This window comes from Humulus lupulus, chromosome 9 (assembly GCF_963169125.1).
Source record: "Humulus lupulus chromosome 9, drHumLupu1.1, whole genome shotgun sequence".
NCBI lineage: Eukaryota > Viridiplantae > Streptophyta > Magnoliopsida > Rosales > Cannabaceae > Humulus > Humulus lupulus.
The window spans coordinates 72,525,335-72,539,746 of record NC_084801.1 but is presented as its reverse complement, the minus strand read 5'-3'; the positions used below and the strand labels follow the sequence as shown (position 1 = coordinate 72,539,746).

The following is a 14,412-nucleotide window of genomic DNA, read 5'->3' as shown; positions in this document are numbered from 1 at the left end:
ATGTTGTTATGCCATTGTGCTATTGTACCATTATACTATTGTATTGTTGTATATTCCAATAGGAACTTGTAATTTTTTGCTGTCTTTGATTAAGTATGTATTTGTTGATATAAATTATTGTATGCTCTGCTATGAAGTTCTCTCACTGGGTCTCAGCTCATACGTGTTCTCTAGTGCAGGTAAGGGCAAGAAAAAGGTTGGTCAACCATGAGTTCTAGGGCATGGGGTGGTGCGTACATGTTTAGCCTACGTAGCTGCCACGACCAGGGTTATTTTGAGGAATTTGCTGTAAATGGCAGATTTTGTCGCTTAGGTCGACTGTATTGACATTTTGAGTTGTAATACATTTTCAAACATTATTTTGGGATCCTAAATGTATAACTTTTATGATTTTAATGAATGTCCAAATATTTTATAACCAATATTGTCAAATGAGTCTTTATTTCAATTTAAATCACACTTTTTAACCTAAAACCTCGATTAGTGAGCTAATGGCACATTTATAAAACACATGGTATTGACTCTAAGGTAGTAGGGCATTACAACTTGGAATCAAAGTGTGCCAAGGTTTATAGTTCCTGGAAATTGACTGAACATGTATGCTCTTTGCAAGAGCCAAGCTCGACTCAGGGTCGATTGGTATTGAGTGAAATATTTGTCTAGTTGCTTATTTGAATGGTCTTATCTGCTTGTTAATATAGAGAGCATGAGCAATATATATATATATTTGCGTTTGGGATCACCATATCTAATGGATTGAGTCATTGACTGCAGAAAGATTTAGAAGTTATGCATCAAAGGAAGTCAAGTGGAGCAGGCATTGTTAATGCTAGGGTTGCGAATAGTAGTCGGGACCAAAATCCTCCATTTGTCCCCTGGGATTGGCAATAGGTGTTCGCTGACATGCAAGCTAGACTGCAAAAGCAAGAGGAAGTGATTAGGTGGTTGAGATAGCGGATTCCATCAGGGAACGCTGCTTTGTGTATTTCGACGACAATGGCATAAGTTTTGGTTCAACCTAAGGACGGAAACAGGTGGAAATTGTTTTATGAATAATTCTAGACGGATAATCCTCTAGTTTTCAAAGCGGGTTTAGATTTGTTCATAGCTAAACAGTGGATGGGCATGGTTAGCTCCATCCTCGACTATATAGGGGTAGAAGGCAATGATAGAGTGGCTTGTGCCATGTTCATGCTGAGGTGGATGCCTGAACATGGTGGGAAATGGTATCCCAGACCTAGAATTTTGTTATGATGTGTTAGGAGGAATTCAGATAATTGTTCAATGAGAGGTATTACTGTGACGCTGTTTGAGTTGCGAAGACCAATGAGTTAATGAATTTGGTCCAAGGTGCTAAGACAGTGACGAAGTATGTCAACGAATTTGATGGGTTAGCCAAGTTTGCTTTTTCTTTGGTACTGACAAATGTTGCCTGGAAGGAATAGTTCATTCGAGGGCTGAACCATGGGGTGGCCCATAGAGTTAGGGTCACTCCAGTTCACGAGATTTGTACCTACGCTCAGACGGTAGGGAGGGCCCTTGCTATAGAGGGCGCATGGGGTGCGATATGGACCGAGGGTGTCGTGGGGAAGGAAACTCAAGCAATGGTACCCCCATTTGTGGGAGCTGGTAGGGGTAGAGGCCCCAGTAGTGAAAAAAGAAGGACCCCTGATAGTTCTACCACTTTTGGTCCTGACAAGAGGGGTCATAATATTTATGGCGGCAATGAGGTCTGGAGAAGTTATCTAGTGTGCGTCAGGTGCAGGAGACGCAATGTGGGAAAATGTCAAGCGAAGGTATGTTTTCTACGTGGAGTAGTTTTGCACATTAAGAAGCATTATCCAGAATCAAAGAAAGATGGAACAAGAAGTACAGATAGCTCAACTTCATCTCAAGAGTCTGCCTAGAGGCACCCCGAGCTTGAGGGTGGTTCCTTGTAAATGATAGGTTGGCCTTCTAGTTCTCGCTCCTTATATTTTATTGATTAATTTTGGTGCTACGTACCTCTTAGTAAAGATATAGACATAAGATACTTATCAGATGAATATTATGGTATGGGGCTTGAGATTTTTCATTTACTAGGAGAGTTGGTAATTTCCAGGGAATGGGATGTTAAGAACGAGTTTCCTAATACGCAGCAGAATGGTGGTGGGTTGGCCAAGTGTACAACAAAAATTTTGAAAAATATTTAAACTACCTTTAAATATGCGGATCCATTAATATATATACATTAATCGTAAGCAAGAAAAGAATAGAAACATACATCTTGATGCCTATCAAGTGTCATTGCTATCTTTTCGTAATTTGAACGAACTTCCTATTCAAGGTTCTCCTAGGTACTCACACCAAGATCTTCCACAACGTTCTCTACACCTGAAGAAGTGTGTGGGCACTTAGAGAATAAATGATAGTTAATTTATGATTCTACTTGATGTACTCAACACATGAGGTCAAGAGAATAAGCCTGAGATTGGTTCTTTAACTTTTTCAGGGAGATATAGAAAGGTATCGATCTTATATTTTAGAGCGAATAACAGAGTCTCTTCTTATTTTCTGATAAGTCTAACTTAAATAGAAAATATTTAAAAAATAAATCTGTAACCAATTTACAATTTATCTTTTAATTAATTAATTATTTTATTAATGAAAATATCCAAAAATATCAATTAAAAAAATAAAATTGAAAAATCTATCCTGAAAAATATCTAGTACACGCCACACATAGTCCATGGAATGTGTGTGTCGTGTACCACTCTATATTTTAGGGATATTTAATTTTTTTCATAAATATTTAATCAAACTACCATATCAGAAGAAAATCCAACAACCTGATGATTAATTCAAATTTGAATTTAATTATCAAACATAATTAATTATTTGAATAATTATCAATCTTTTAAATTCAAATCTAATTTGAACTTATGAGATTATTATCTCCCACTCAAATAAAGATATTTAGAATTAATTAAATAATAATTTCAAAATTAAATATTTAATTTATACTAATTTCAAAAATTATAATTAATTAATTATTTAATATAATTTTGAAAATTAATTTAATTATTTAATATAATTTTGAAAATAACATAATAATTAAATAATAATTAATTTTGTTAATTACAACTAATTTGTAATTAATTAATCACTATTATCACATAATTGCATATTTGGCCCGAAGAACAAATTTATGCTTAAATATGTCTTTCAACATTTTTTCCCTTTATATCAATTCTTGCGTTGAATAGTGTTGATAGAGGCGTTGTGGGGACCTATGGACCTATAATTCCAAGCTCCAATAAATTTGAGATTATTAATTAAACTCTTTAATTAAATCATCTTAATTTATTAATCTCATGATTACTCCACTATAAATATGAGATTGAACTCTTGTAATTATAGACATTTCATTTACTGGGTACTTTATAAAATAAAGTGTCCATTGATATAAGCATTACATACAAATTAACCCTCTAATAATGGTTCATAATTAATCGGGAATAAAATTATCATTTTACCCTGTTAATTATATCTTGTTTCCTTAAGTACCATTGACTTTACTAATGAAGGTTAATTCATAACTAAATTATGAATTTGAGCTCAATAACCTTCCGGTCCCAAAATTCCACCCTTAAGAGAACCATCATTCAATCTCTTGCGAGAAGGTATAGATTCCATATATGTAAACTATGTCTCCAGCCATTTACATTAATGAGTTCCCAAAACCAGAGTTTCTAGCCTGATTATTCTGACAGACCCTAACAAGTAAATCAAAGAACTCATATAACATAAACTGGAGTTCATAGTGACTTCAGGATTAAGATCTATTTGTAAATGATCATTAGTTGATATATTTAATTAATGCTTTAAAACGGTATTTAATTAAGTATTAATAAATATATCTGGTCCAGTTCTATATATTCTCTAATATATAAAGTACCTCCACTAAAGTGTCCTACTACACTAGGGATCCGGATCTAGATCACATGTATTCATAATACTAGTGAACTGTACTTGCATGAATTAATCTAAAGATTCCATAACTTTATTTTACTGCGAACTATTCAAGTTCATTTATCTTAAACACAATCCTCCCGTCCCAATACATGTTTGAGATCACATATATGAACTTTGGAATTTTTCTGAAATTTACATAATATTATCACATAATAATATAGTCCATAAAATATATGCATAACAAATTCAATTTATTTATTTATTTCTTCAAACAATCTACTACATATGCTCTCAGGGCACAATTCCCAACAAGGGACAGAGTATTACGAGTAGAAAATTAGCAATAAGAGTTGGTTGGGATTGTTATATGATGACCTCGGTATGCTCCTATGTATGGATTATTTTGCCTAAAGGGAGACCATGGACTATGAGAGAGAGTGGTGACTTCCAAGTGTAAGAGAAGAGGACTCGATTGCAATTGCGGGATGCCTAGCCGTGGCGGTAGGTACAACTAGGGTTATTTCAGTTAGACCGAAGGGAACTGGGTTAGTCAGTGGGATTTCAGATGAGTATATAAGGATTTTTCAAGATTACTGTCGCGACTAGGAAATGGAGTGTGCTACGTAATAAGGAGAGAATAGAAGAAGTACCAGAAACATCGTGAAGAATGATGCTAGTTGAGCAGCCAGAATTTATGGTTCAGTCAAAGGAGTTACTTGATTTAAAAGTGATCAGATGGAGCATCTTACCATGGGACATGTTAACGCAAAAGGTTAGGGACAAGGCCATGTCTGCGAGAGTACATACTATCCATGGGAAGCCGGATAAGGTAATTGTTAAGAATAGATATCCACTGCCAAGAATGAAGGATTTTTTTGGATAAGTCATATCTAGCTCGATCAGGAATGTTTTGGACTACTTCTAGTTAATAGTAGAATATGAGTAATACCTGTATTAATACTATTGTGGCTGCAGAAGCGGGGATCACAGGTAAGGATCCAGAAGGGATAAGCTCCAATTTTTCCAGATGATATTCAAGGTCACCTAATGGGAAGTGATTGGATTGCATATGATTCAGTTAAGATAGAGACTGCAAGGAAATTGTTAAAGGAATGCCTTACGGGATTAGAAATACGGTGAGACTGGTGAGAATGGTGAGACACCTTGACTTTTACTAAAGCATCTTCGGGGATTGTTATACCCTTGACTAAAGTATTACAGGAATCTATAGTTTGTCTAAATGGATAGTTGTGTGCCAAATTCTCAGAGATTGGAATAAAGGGTTGATTCACACGCCATGATATTGGCATATGCACGGGATGGACTTGTACAGGAGGACGGTGCCGAGAACCCTACCCTTGCTTAGAACATGGAATATTAGTGCAGCGCGTCAAGGATTAGGGTGCGTGCATATGTACACTGGAAGAGTGATCATTTCTACGTCACAATTAATGAAGGGATAAGGACTTAGGTGTTCTACATGGGATGTCAAGTTGACAGTTATGCCGGTTAGCCACGGTTAGGGTGGAATAATGACCGGGATTGGTCCGGAACCTGCGATTGATAAGTAGCAGATGTACCTCTATGAATAAACGGTGAAAAACTGAGAGAAGATCTTATACAAACAATTAAAAATCCTACTACTTTGGCATAGATAAGTTAAGATATGCGAATTGGAGGAGTGATCTGATGGATGCTAGCGTTGAGGGGAAGATGCAGGGTGAGCCTTAGGTTACCCCCTTTATGATTATTTTATCCATGAAGTTGAATACTGGGAGGCGCACGACCTAATGTTTTGGTAAGTGAGAGATGATAATCAGAGGCCAGAAGGGCTATTATGGGTTTAGGGTATCCTGAAGTTAGTATGAAGGAATATAATTATTGTAATGCCCTCCTACCCAGGGATCATTACGTTGTGCATTTTAAACAGTGCTAAACTTGCTAACCGAGCCATTTGGCAATAATCGTGTAACTAAATGTGATTAACGGTATAGGGTAAAATTTTTTGGTTAAAGATATAACGTTTCACTAAAACATTTACTATATACATTGGGATCCCAAAATATATTTTAAAGGTTAATTACAATAAAAGATTTACAACCAGCTGACCTAAGTGGAAAAATAGGGTTTAACCCTAGTTCCTCTTTAAACCCTCAGCTGTGGCGGTCAAGCAGTTTCATATGTACACATCAACACCTAAGCTCTCTAACTCACGGATGGTCCATCTTTCTTTTTCCTTTACCTACACCACATAGTACCCGTGAGCCGAGGCTTAGCAAGAAAACTCAATATAATCATGAACAAGTAATAACATGACACCAAATCACAATAAGCATGCCTAGCAATAATAGCCATATTAATGCATGTAAGCAAGTCCAAATAAATGATTGTGGACCCTGCTATACTGTATGGATGACTATCATGTCAATCTTAAGTGCATATCAATAATGATTCTGGTAATCATGCCGGGGCTTGCAGACCAATCAGATAAATGAATATCAATAATGATTCTGGTAATCATGCTGGGGCTTGCAGCCCAATCAGACAAGGGAATATCAATAATGATTTTTATAATCATGCTGGGGCTTTCGGCATAATCGAATACGTGACTATTGAGTCACGAACTTGGGCAAGATAAATAACTAATAAGTCACGATCTTGAACCAGATAAGTAACTGATAAATCATGAACTTAAACCAAATAAGTATCTAATAAGTCATGAACTTTAACCAGATAAATAACTAATAAGTCACAAACTTGAACCAGATAAGTAATTAATAAGTCACGAACTTGGGCTTCGCACCCTAAGCCATGTGACGTTATAGTCACCTGAGCCTTTTGGCCTTGGCCCTATGTAACTAGCCTTTAGACTAGACAAGCGCTTTTGTTTTCATCGAACTTGGGGTCGGTCAAGCATTTCATGCTTATGTTGTTAATTCTTAAGTCAATTAAATCTAATCTTTTCGGCTTGCGTTAAACACGCTAATACCATTCTTGACTCATTAGCCAATACCATACCACCAGTGCACAGTACCACTGCCGGACTTGACTAATAAGTGACAACTTCACAATAAATACTGACACCATTGCCGTTGCTAACTAATAAGTCAGTACCATTCACATGTAAGCAATGCAACCAGGCATATATCATATGTCAAATATCCAAATACAGGGCATTCAACATGCTTACTCAACAATCACTAGCATAATTATGATCATGCAAATTTACAGAGACTTAAGCTCTGATCAATTCCATATTCAATATTCATGTCATGTCCTAATCACATGTGTTGCTATGCATTTTCAATGCAATCAATGTCCATATATAGAGCACTCAACATGCCTCATCAACAACCATGCATGTCACATACTGGGTACAGTTTTCTTACCATTGGTCCAAGTATAGGTTACCAATAAACATTCCTTAAGCACGATCCTGATTCCAAGCCCCTATCGATAACCTAGTAACAATCATAATATAAAACCTCATAAAAAATTGAGTAAATAAATAATTGCAGACCCAATGCAAGCCTCTGAAACGTCGAATCCTACTCAGCTAGGTATTATGATCGATCTCAGAACCTTAGAGATAAGTTCCCACCACTAAAAACCAAATCTGGTCAAAACTGCCCTTAAGCACTGCGGCCCTCCCCCACCTTGCATCGCGGCCCTAACTGCCCATCAGCCAACGTCAATTTTTTCGTCAAGCCTGGGTCGCGGCGCCCAAGAACAGGGCTGTGACCCTACCACAAACCCAGCTGAAAACCTCATTTTCTCAATTTAAAAACCTTCCAAAAACCTATCCAAACATCTCCAAATCCCAAAATCAAAGTTCCCAAACATCCTAGTTATCCAACAACAATAAAACCAAAGCTTCAAATCATCCAAAAAGTCATCAAAACATAAAATCCAATCGAAGCTTAAAAACTCGAAAACTTAAAACTTAAAACTAGGATTACCTTCGATTGAGTCATTTCCCAACAGAATTCTTCAGCTAATAAACTTCTAATCTTCCCTAGAATCGCTATGCCTCGATCCTTGCTTGAATCCGAGTCCTAAAACCCAAGTTTCCTTTGAAAATGTGATCGGGTGTCAAAAAGGAATGGGAGGGAGATAGAACGTTCTGAACATCTTCAAGCTTAAGTAAACTTAAGCAAATCCTAATGCTCGGTGTCCCAAAAATGCCCCTCGGGGTAAAATTTTCAAAATTCCCATAATTTCCCATGATCTCAATAACTCCCAATTTATCATCAAATATTAATTCCCATTACCCGATATCCCAGTAATGTGCTAAATACCCCTTGACTCACTCTAAGTCAAGTATGAATCCCATTGTGACTTTCCCACTAGCTTTCCTCCTAGGATCGTCTCGTGCTGTGTAACCCAAGCATAACCAAATAATAATGAAGCACCACACACATACCACATATATGCCAAATCTACCCAAAATGGGCAAAAATATAAAACTTTCCCAATTAATCAGAAATGAGCTCACATACATATTTCATACTCCTAATCATGCATATCAAGTCACATTATAATATAACTCACATATTCACATAATGATACACATAAATATCACATATTCATAAAACTCCAAGATTTGTCATCGTGGCCCACTAATCAAGGCCCTAAGCCTTATTAGGAAATTTGGGTTGTTACAACTATCCCCTCCTTACAAAAATTTTGTCCTCAAAATTTTTCTGAACAACTCGAAATATCAATTCTGCATATCTGACTCTAGTTTCTAGGTCGCTCCCTTGACCCAACTGTTTCTTTATAATACCTTAACCCAAGGTACAACTTTGTTCCTTAGAACCTTGTTCTTTCTGTCTCATATCTGAGCTAGCTACCCTTTGCAGGATAACTTAGCCTCTAATTCCGAATCCTTACAACCAACACATGAGTCTCATCCAACACATGTTTCCTCAACATGGAAATATGAAATACATTGTATATTGTTGACCGTGCCAAAGCTAAGGCCAATCCAAATGCAACCTGACTAATCCTATCCATGATTTCAAATAGTCCTACTAATCTAGGGCTCAACTTGCCCTTATTTCCTCAACCCTTTCCATTCCATGGTGAAACTCTAAGGAAGATACAGTCTTCCACATGGAACTCCACATTCCTTCATTTCAAATTAATATAACTTTTCATTTACTTTGAGAAGCGAGCATCCAAGCTCTAACCTTTTCAATAGCCTCAATGATTCTCTGAACTACCTCAGAATCCAAATATAACATCTCACCCATCTCATTCCAATGAATGGGCAATACATTCCCTACCATACAACTTCTCATAAGGTGCCCTTCCAATAACTGGAGAACTCTCTCTAATTTTCCATCAGTCTGAGGATAATAAATTGTACTAAACTCCATCTGTATTCTCATCGCCTTCTGCAACCTTCCCCAAGACTTGAAAGTAAAAGTAGGGTCCTCATCTAATGAGACAGACCTAGAATTCCATGAAAGCGTACTACCTCTCTCACATAGAGTTATGAATACTGATCAACTGTATTACTTGTCCTTACTGATAAAAGTGAGCTGACTTTGTATACTAGTCCATAATGACCCAAACAAATTACTCTGGTCCACTATCTTGGGCAGCCCCACCACGAAATCCCTCGCGATGTTTCCTTACTACCACTATGGGATACACAAAGGCTATTTTGGCTTTACTGATTTTCTAATATTCTGTCTTGACCTGCTAACAGGTTAAGAACTTTGCCACATATTCTTTCATGTCCCTCTCCATCCCAGGCCGCCAATATAAAACTTTCAAATCTTGATATATCTTCATGATGCCTGGATGAAGAGAATAAGGGGTAATATGAGATTCATCCAGATTCCCTCATTTAATCCTAGTGTCCATCGGATCCCAAGTCTGATCCATATACCACAATAAATTCATACCTGACACTACATAATCCTTAGCTAATCGAGCTAAGACATTCCCCTCAATTATTCCCATCTATGGGTTCACTTAACTGTTTTTCCTCTTATCCTCTCTACAAGAGTAACTCAAACATAATGTTGGCCACTTGGCCCACTAGTATCTATACTCTAGTTCTGGTCACACCCTTCAACTAACTTGTTGCTTGGGCAATCACCCTTTTTTGTCAATGAGGTATCATAATAACCAACAAACTAGTTCTGATCTGTAAGAAGACTTAGAACTCTTCCACAAAGCATATGTAATGTGGATGCTCAAAATATCATGCTTGGAGAAGACCCAAAATAAGTGCCGAGGTCCCATAAGCGCCTAATTAAGTGATTAAGCCGCGACGCCCTTGGACCACCATGGCCTCGCTGGAAGCGGCTCGCATGTAGCGCCTCGCCAACAGCTCGCAAGAGCGCCTCGCCTGGTGCCCAGCCCTCGCCTCACTGGAGGTGGCCCACATGTGGCGACTCGCCCATGGCTCGCAGGAGCGCCCCGCGTGGTGCCCAGAACTCGTCTCGTTGGAGGTGGCCCACATGTGGCACCTCGCCCACGGCTCGCAGGAGCGCCTCGCGTAGTGCCAAGCACTGGCCTCGCTGGAGGTGGCCCGCATGTAGCGCCTCGCCCACGGCTCGCAGGAGCGCCTTGCGAAGGGCATAACAACTAGGTGCTTCGCCTTGCGAGGGGCATCTCGCAAGGGCCTCGTGCCCAACCGCCGCGCCTCGTTGGAGGCGTCTCGCGTGGGCTAGCATCTGGCCCCCTCTTGGTGCCGTTAGGCCCTGCAAGGCCACATCGCCACCAGGTCCAAGTACAGGGCCCCATCTCATAAGGCGCCCATATGATCTGCGAGGCCATGTCTCGGTCGTGCCTAGGACTCACATGTCGTCTCGCAAGGTGCGCCTCAAGGGCATAAGCATAGGCCCCGCTGATGAAGCCCCTCTCTATTTTCTAAGGAGGGTGCCACCAGAGGGGCCCGACTCCCACGCACTTATCTCCCTCATGACTACACGAGAGCCACCTTTAGAGACAAGGCACGCGTACGGAAACCGGTTATGTGAGGGTGAGGAGCTTAGGGGTGTAACTCAGAACATCAGAACTAGATAGGCTGTGATGGTACAAGGTAGTACCGATGGTGGAGGCACTCACTGCATGTCTCATACCATGCATCAGGACCACCAGCGCCACTATGCTTGGAGCCATTCCTCTGACATTCATACGGTCAAGTAGTGGAGACATCCTCCTGGCACCTATCCCTGTACTGGTTGCAAGACCACTACCTCTGAAACCACTCTCCTGACAGTGTACTTATGTACTACCTGGTCCCCTGGACCACAGTGTTTCTAGGGCCAATAGAGCCCACTATATAATGAACCCCAATTCCACATGGAAGGGGGTTGGAAAAATTACTGTAGCAGTGCACCATAGTGAATACAAAATGATTTCACCATTGTTCTTCTGCAATTGTTCTTGGAGTTTATACTTAGATTTCTAAAGCTTTTCTTTTGATAATCTCTACTTTACAATTTTTCTAACTTAACTTAGTTGACGATTTCTTACAGTCAACAGTTTGGCGTCGTCTGTGGGAAACTAAGTACCAAGCTACTGTTCTACCATTACTTCTGGCAAGAAGAAATGCTGAGACATTCAAAGCGACTCAGGGAACCACGAGAGGTGGAGGTCCACCTTAACGGAGTCCAACTAAAGGCTTCCATGAAGGATCCTCCTCCACCTAGAGATGTGGGGCCCCCAAGGGACCCTGAGGTTCACGAGGGTGATAGAGAGGCCTCGTCAGCGGCTGTCCCACCCGGAGGGAGTCCTCCAAGGGCACCACCGAGGAATGCCAACGAATTCCCTCTCCCTAGACCACCACAAGTACCGAACTCCAGCCGACAGGACCCGGGCCCCTCGATGCGTAAACATGATAAGCATCCCTGGGTCCATTCCGTGAGCTCGAGTTCTAAATCTCGATTCTATGAAGAAGAAATACATGAGCTCCACCGTAAGAACCAAAGGTCGGAGGCCACCCTAGAGAACATGCAAGAGGTTTTAAATGGCCTATTGCAAGGTAAGTCGAGCGTGACCTTGCCCAAGAGAAAAGAGAAAGGTCGGGAGGGGGCAGAGACCACCGTACCGGTAGACGATGGGAGGACTCGACACTCCACCAGTAACACCCCCCAAATGAAGCAACGCGAATATCCTGAACCATCGAAGCAGGCCCAGAAACTAGAGTCGGGGACCAACGCTGCCCCTCGCAACGAGGACGAGGTCACCTCTAAGAGAGCACCCTCAGATTTACGGGAGGAGCTCAACAAGAAGAGGGCAGGTAAAGGGACCACGCCCCCTATGGCATCTCGAGAGGGCAAAGGAAAGGGGGATCTTAACCCGTCTGCATTAAGCGACTCCCTAAGCAAGAGGAGATAGGACTTGGATACAGAAATGAGGAGCCTGCGAAGCAAGATCGTCATCGCCTCTAGAGGTCAAGCTGTTGAGGAAGAGTTCGACCATGAGTCACTACACCAAATACCCATTTCCATAACACATGAATATAATACTAATAAAAATGTGTTATGCTAGAGTATTATATTGGGCACGAAAAAAGGGCGGTAATATACACCATCCCGCCACTTAGCCTTTTTTTTTCATTCCTGAGAACTGAAAATTTGTGAGACCCGCCACTTAGCCTTTTTTTTCATTCCTGAGACCAGAAAATTTGTGAGACCCGAGAGACCCTTTGGCCAAATCCTAATTTCGTTTTGCTTCTCCCGGTCGTCGAGCCTGATCGACTCGACTATTTTCCCTGCCCCCCGGCCTCTCACTTCGTTTCGTTCTTCTTCTGTATCGTCGCTTGAATGAAGACACCCGATCGGCCCGACTTTCCCAAATGTCCACCATCGGTCCTTCTCCTTTCCAATTCCATTGCCAACTTGTATCGGTCTCATTGGCACTACCATTATTCCGGAATCCGATTCCCTCTCACTACTACTACTACTACTCCCACTTCCACTACCTCCCCTTTTGCCTCTTCATCTTCTCCCCAAATGCCTATTTAATCCCAACATGCGAATTCCCAAGAAGCCCGTTTCCTTTTGCTTCTCTTTGTTTTCACTTGACGTTTTTCCTCCCGCTTTTTCTTCCCGCATTCGACTCGTTTCCGGAACTTTCACTCTATCGGATTCTTTTCCCGGAAAGAGAAAAGGGATTTGTTTCGGAGGTTAGTGTATGTCGATTTTTACTTTAAAAAGAATATCACTCTTGCTTGCCTTTGTTTTGCTGTGTAAGGAACTGTTGCTTGTGGGTTTTCTTGGAAAGTTTAGGAGTCATTACTGGGGTTTAGATAGAAAAGAATGGTAGTGGGTTTGGGTTTTGGATATTGAGTAGACGACTGTTAAAGGAGCAACCTTTTTTGTTTCTTTTAATTTAGTGTTAGATTTTTAGGTGTTTCTTGGAGCCTAGCTTGGAAGATTGTTAGAGTTGGAACTTAACGTGGTGCCCAGGTAAGCTCGTTAAGGTTTTTTGGGGAGGTTTCTTTTTTCTCTTCTTGTTTTCAAACTTCGTTTCTTCATTCTTTAGTTTTCCTTAGTAAAATGGTGTTTTAGGATTTTTGTTTTTTTTAGTAATGGGTCTGGCGAGAAGTCTATTTTGAAGATTAGGAGCACTCGTTTAGTTGGGATTGTTACGTGACGTATTATGTTGGCTTATCGTATAGGCTTGAAATGTATCGTGTGTTGTTTTCATTAAATGCTTTTGGCTTTCTTAAACTGCAGAGAAAAAAAATAGCAACAATTGCGTGTTGATGTGAAACTATTTTACAACTTGTTTATATTGGGAGTTTTTTCTAATTGTGAGTTTTTTTAAAAATTCCAGGTGTATTTTTGGAGTCTTCCTAGATGTGCTGGAAATCAGGTAAATTTGGTGCCTTTATAAATCATGTAACTACTTTATCTTGTACTGATATTGAAACATTGGGCATCTGAGAAATGTAACTCGCAAACTAGAATCTGATCTTCATAGCAGTAAGAAGCGGTTTGCAAAACTTGCTGAGCAGTGTGAATCGTTAAAGAAGGGGCGAGAGGCATCTGTGAGCATCCTTAAAGATCTTATATGTCTTACCAGGGTTTGAACTAGTTTATAGAAATGAACTCTTAGGTTATTATTTGTCTGACATGTTAGCATTTTCCAGGATGAAAGAGAGGAGGCTTTAAATGAGTTGAAATCCATTCAGCAAAAGCATACTGAGCTGAAGGTTGTTAAATGATTTGGCATTCCTTACTGCAGCCAAGGATTCTAACTTTGCTTTGAGTTTCTAATTGCATTTTGTTATTATTTTTAGGAAGAAATGGAACAATATGCGGACAATGATCCAGCTGCCTTTGAAGCAATGAGTTCAGACTTTCTTCTTAGGCCTAAACTCTAGATACTGTTAATTGAGATTAACTGCTTGATACTAGATAGCTTCTTTGTTATGCATACTAATTGTGGTTATTACACCGGCAGGAAGTGCAATTGAAGTTGTTCATT

The 14,412-nt window shown here is 39.9% G+C and overlaps 1 protein-coding gene across 1 annotated transcript; it reads left to right on the top strand.

The window, feature by feature from the left end:
- Positions 1-4,621: 4,621 nt before the first annotated feature.
- Positions 4,622-14,403, top strand: LOC133799799 (meiotic nuclear division protein 1 homolog). Its single transcript, XM_062237794.1, has 6 exons — positions 4,622-4,783; positions 4,930-4,944; positions 13,759-13,797; positions 13,865-13,972; positions 14,075-14,137; positions 14,225-14,403. The coding sequence occupies exons 1-6, from the start codon at positions 4,622-4,624 to the stop codon at positions 14,306-14,308; spliced, it is 471 nt and encodes a 156-aa protein (XP_062093778.1). The 3' UTR covers positions 14,309-14,403.
- Positions 14,404-14,412: the final 9 nt, after the last annotated feature.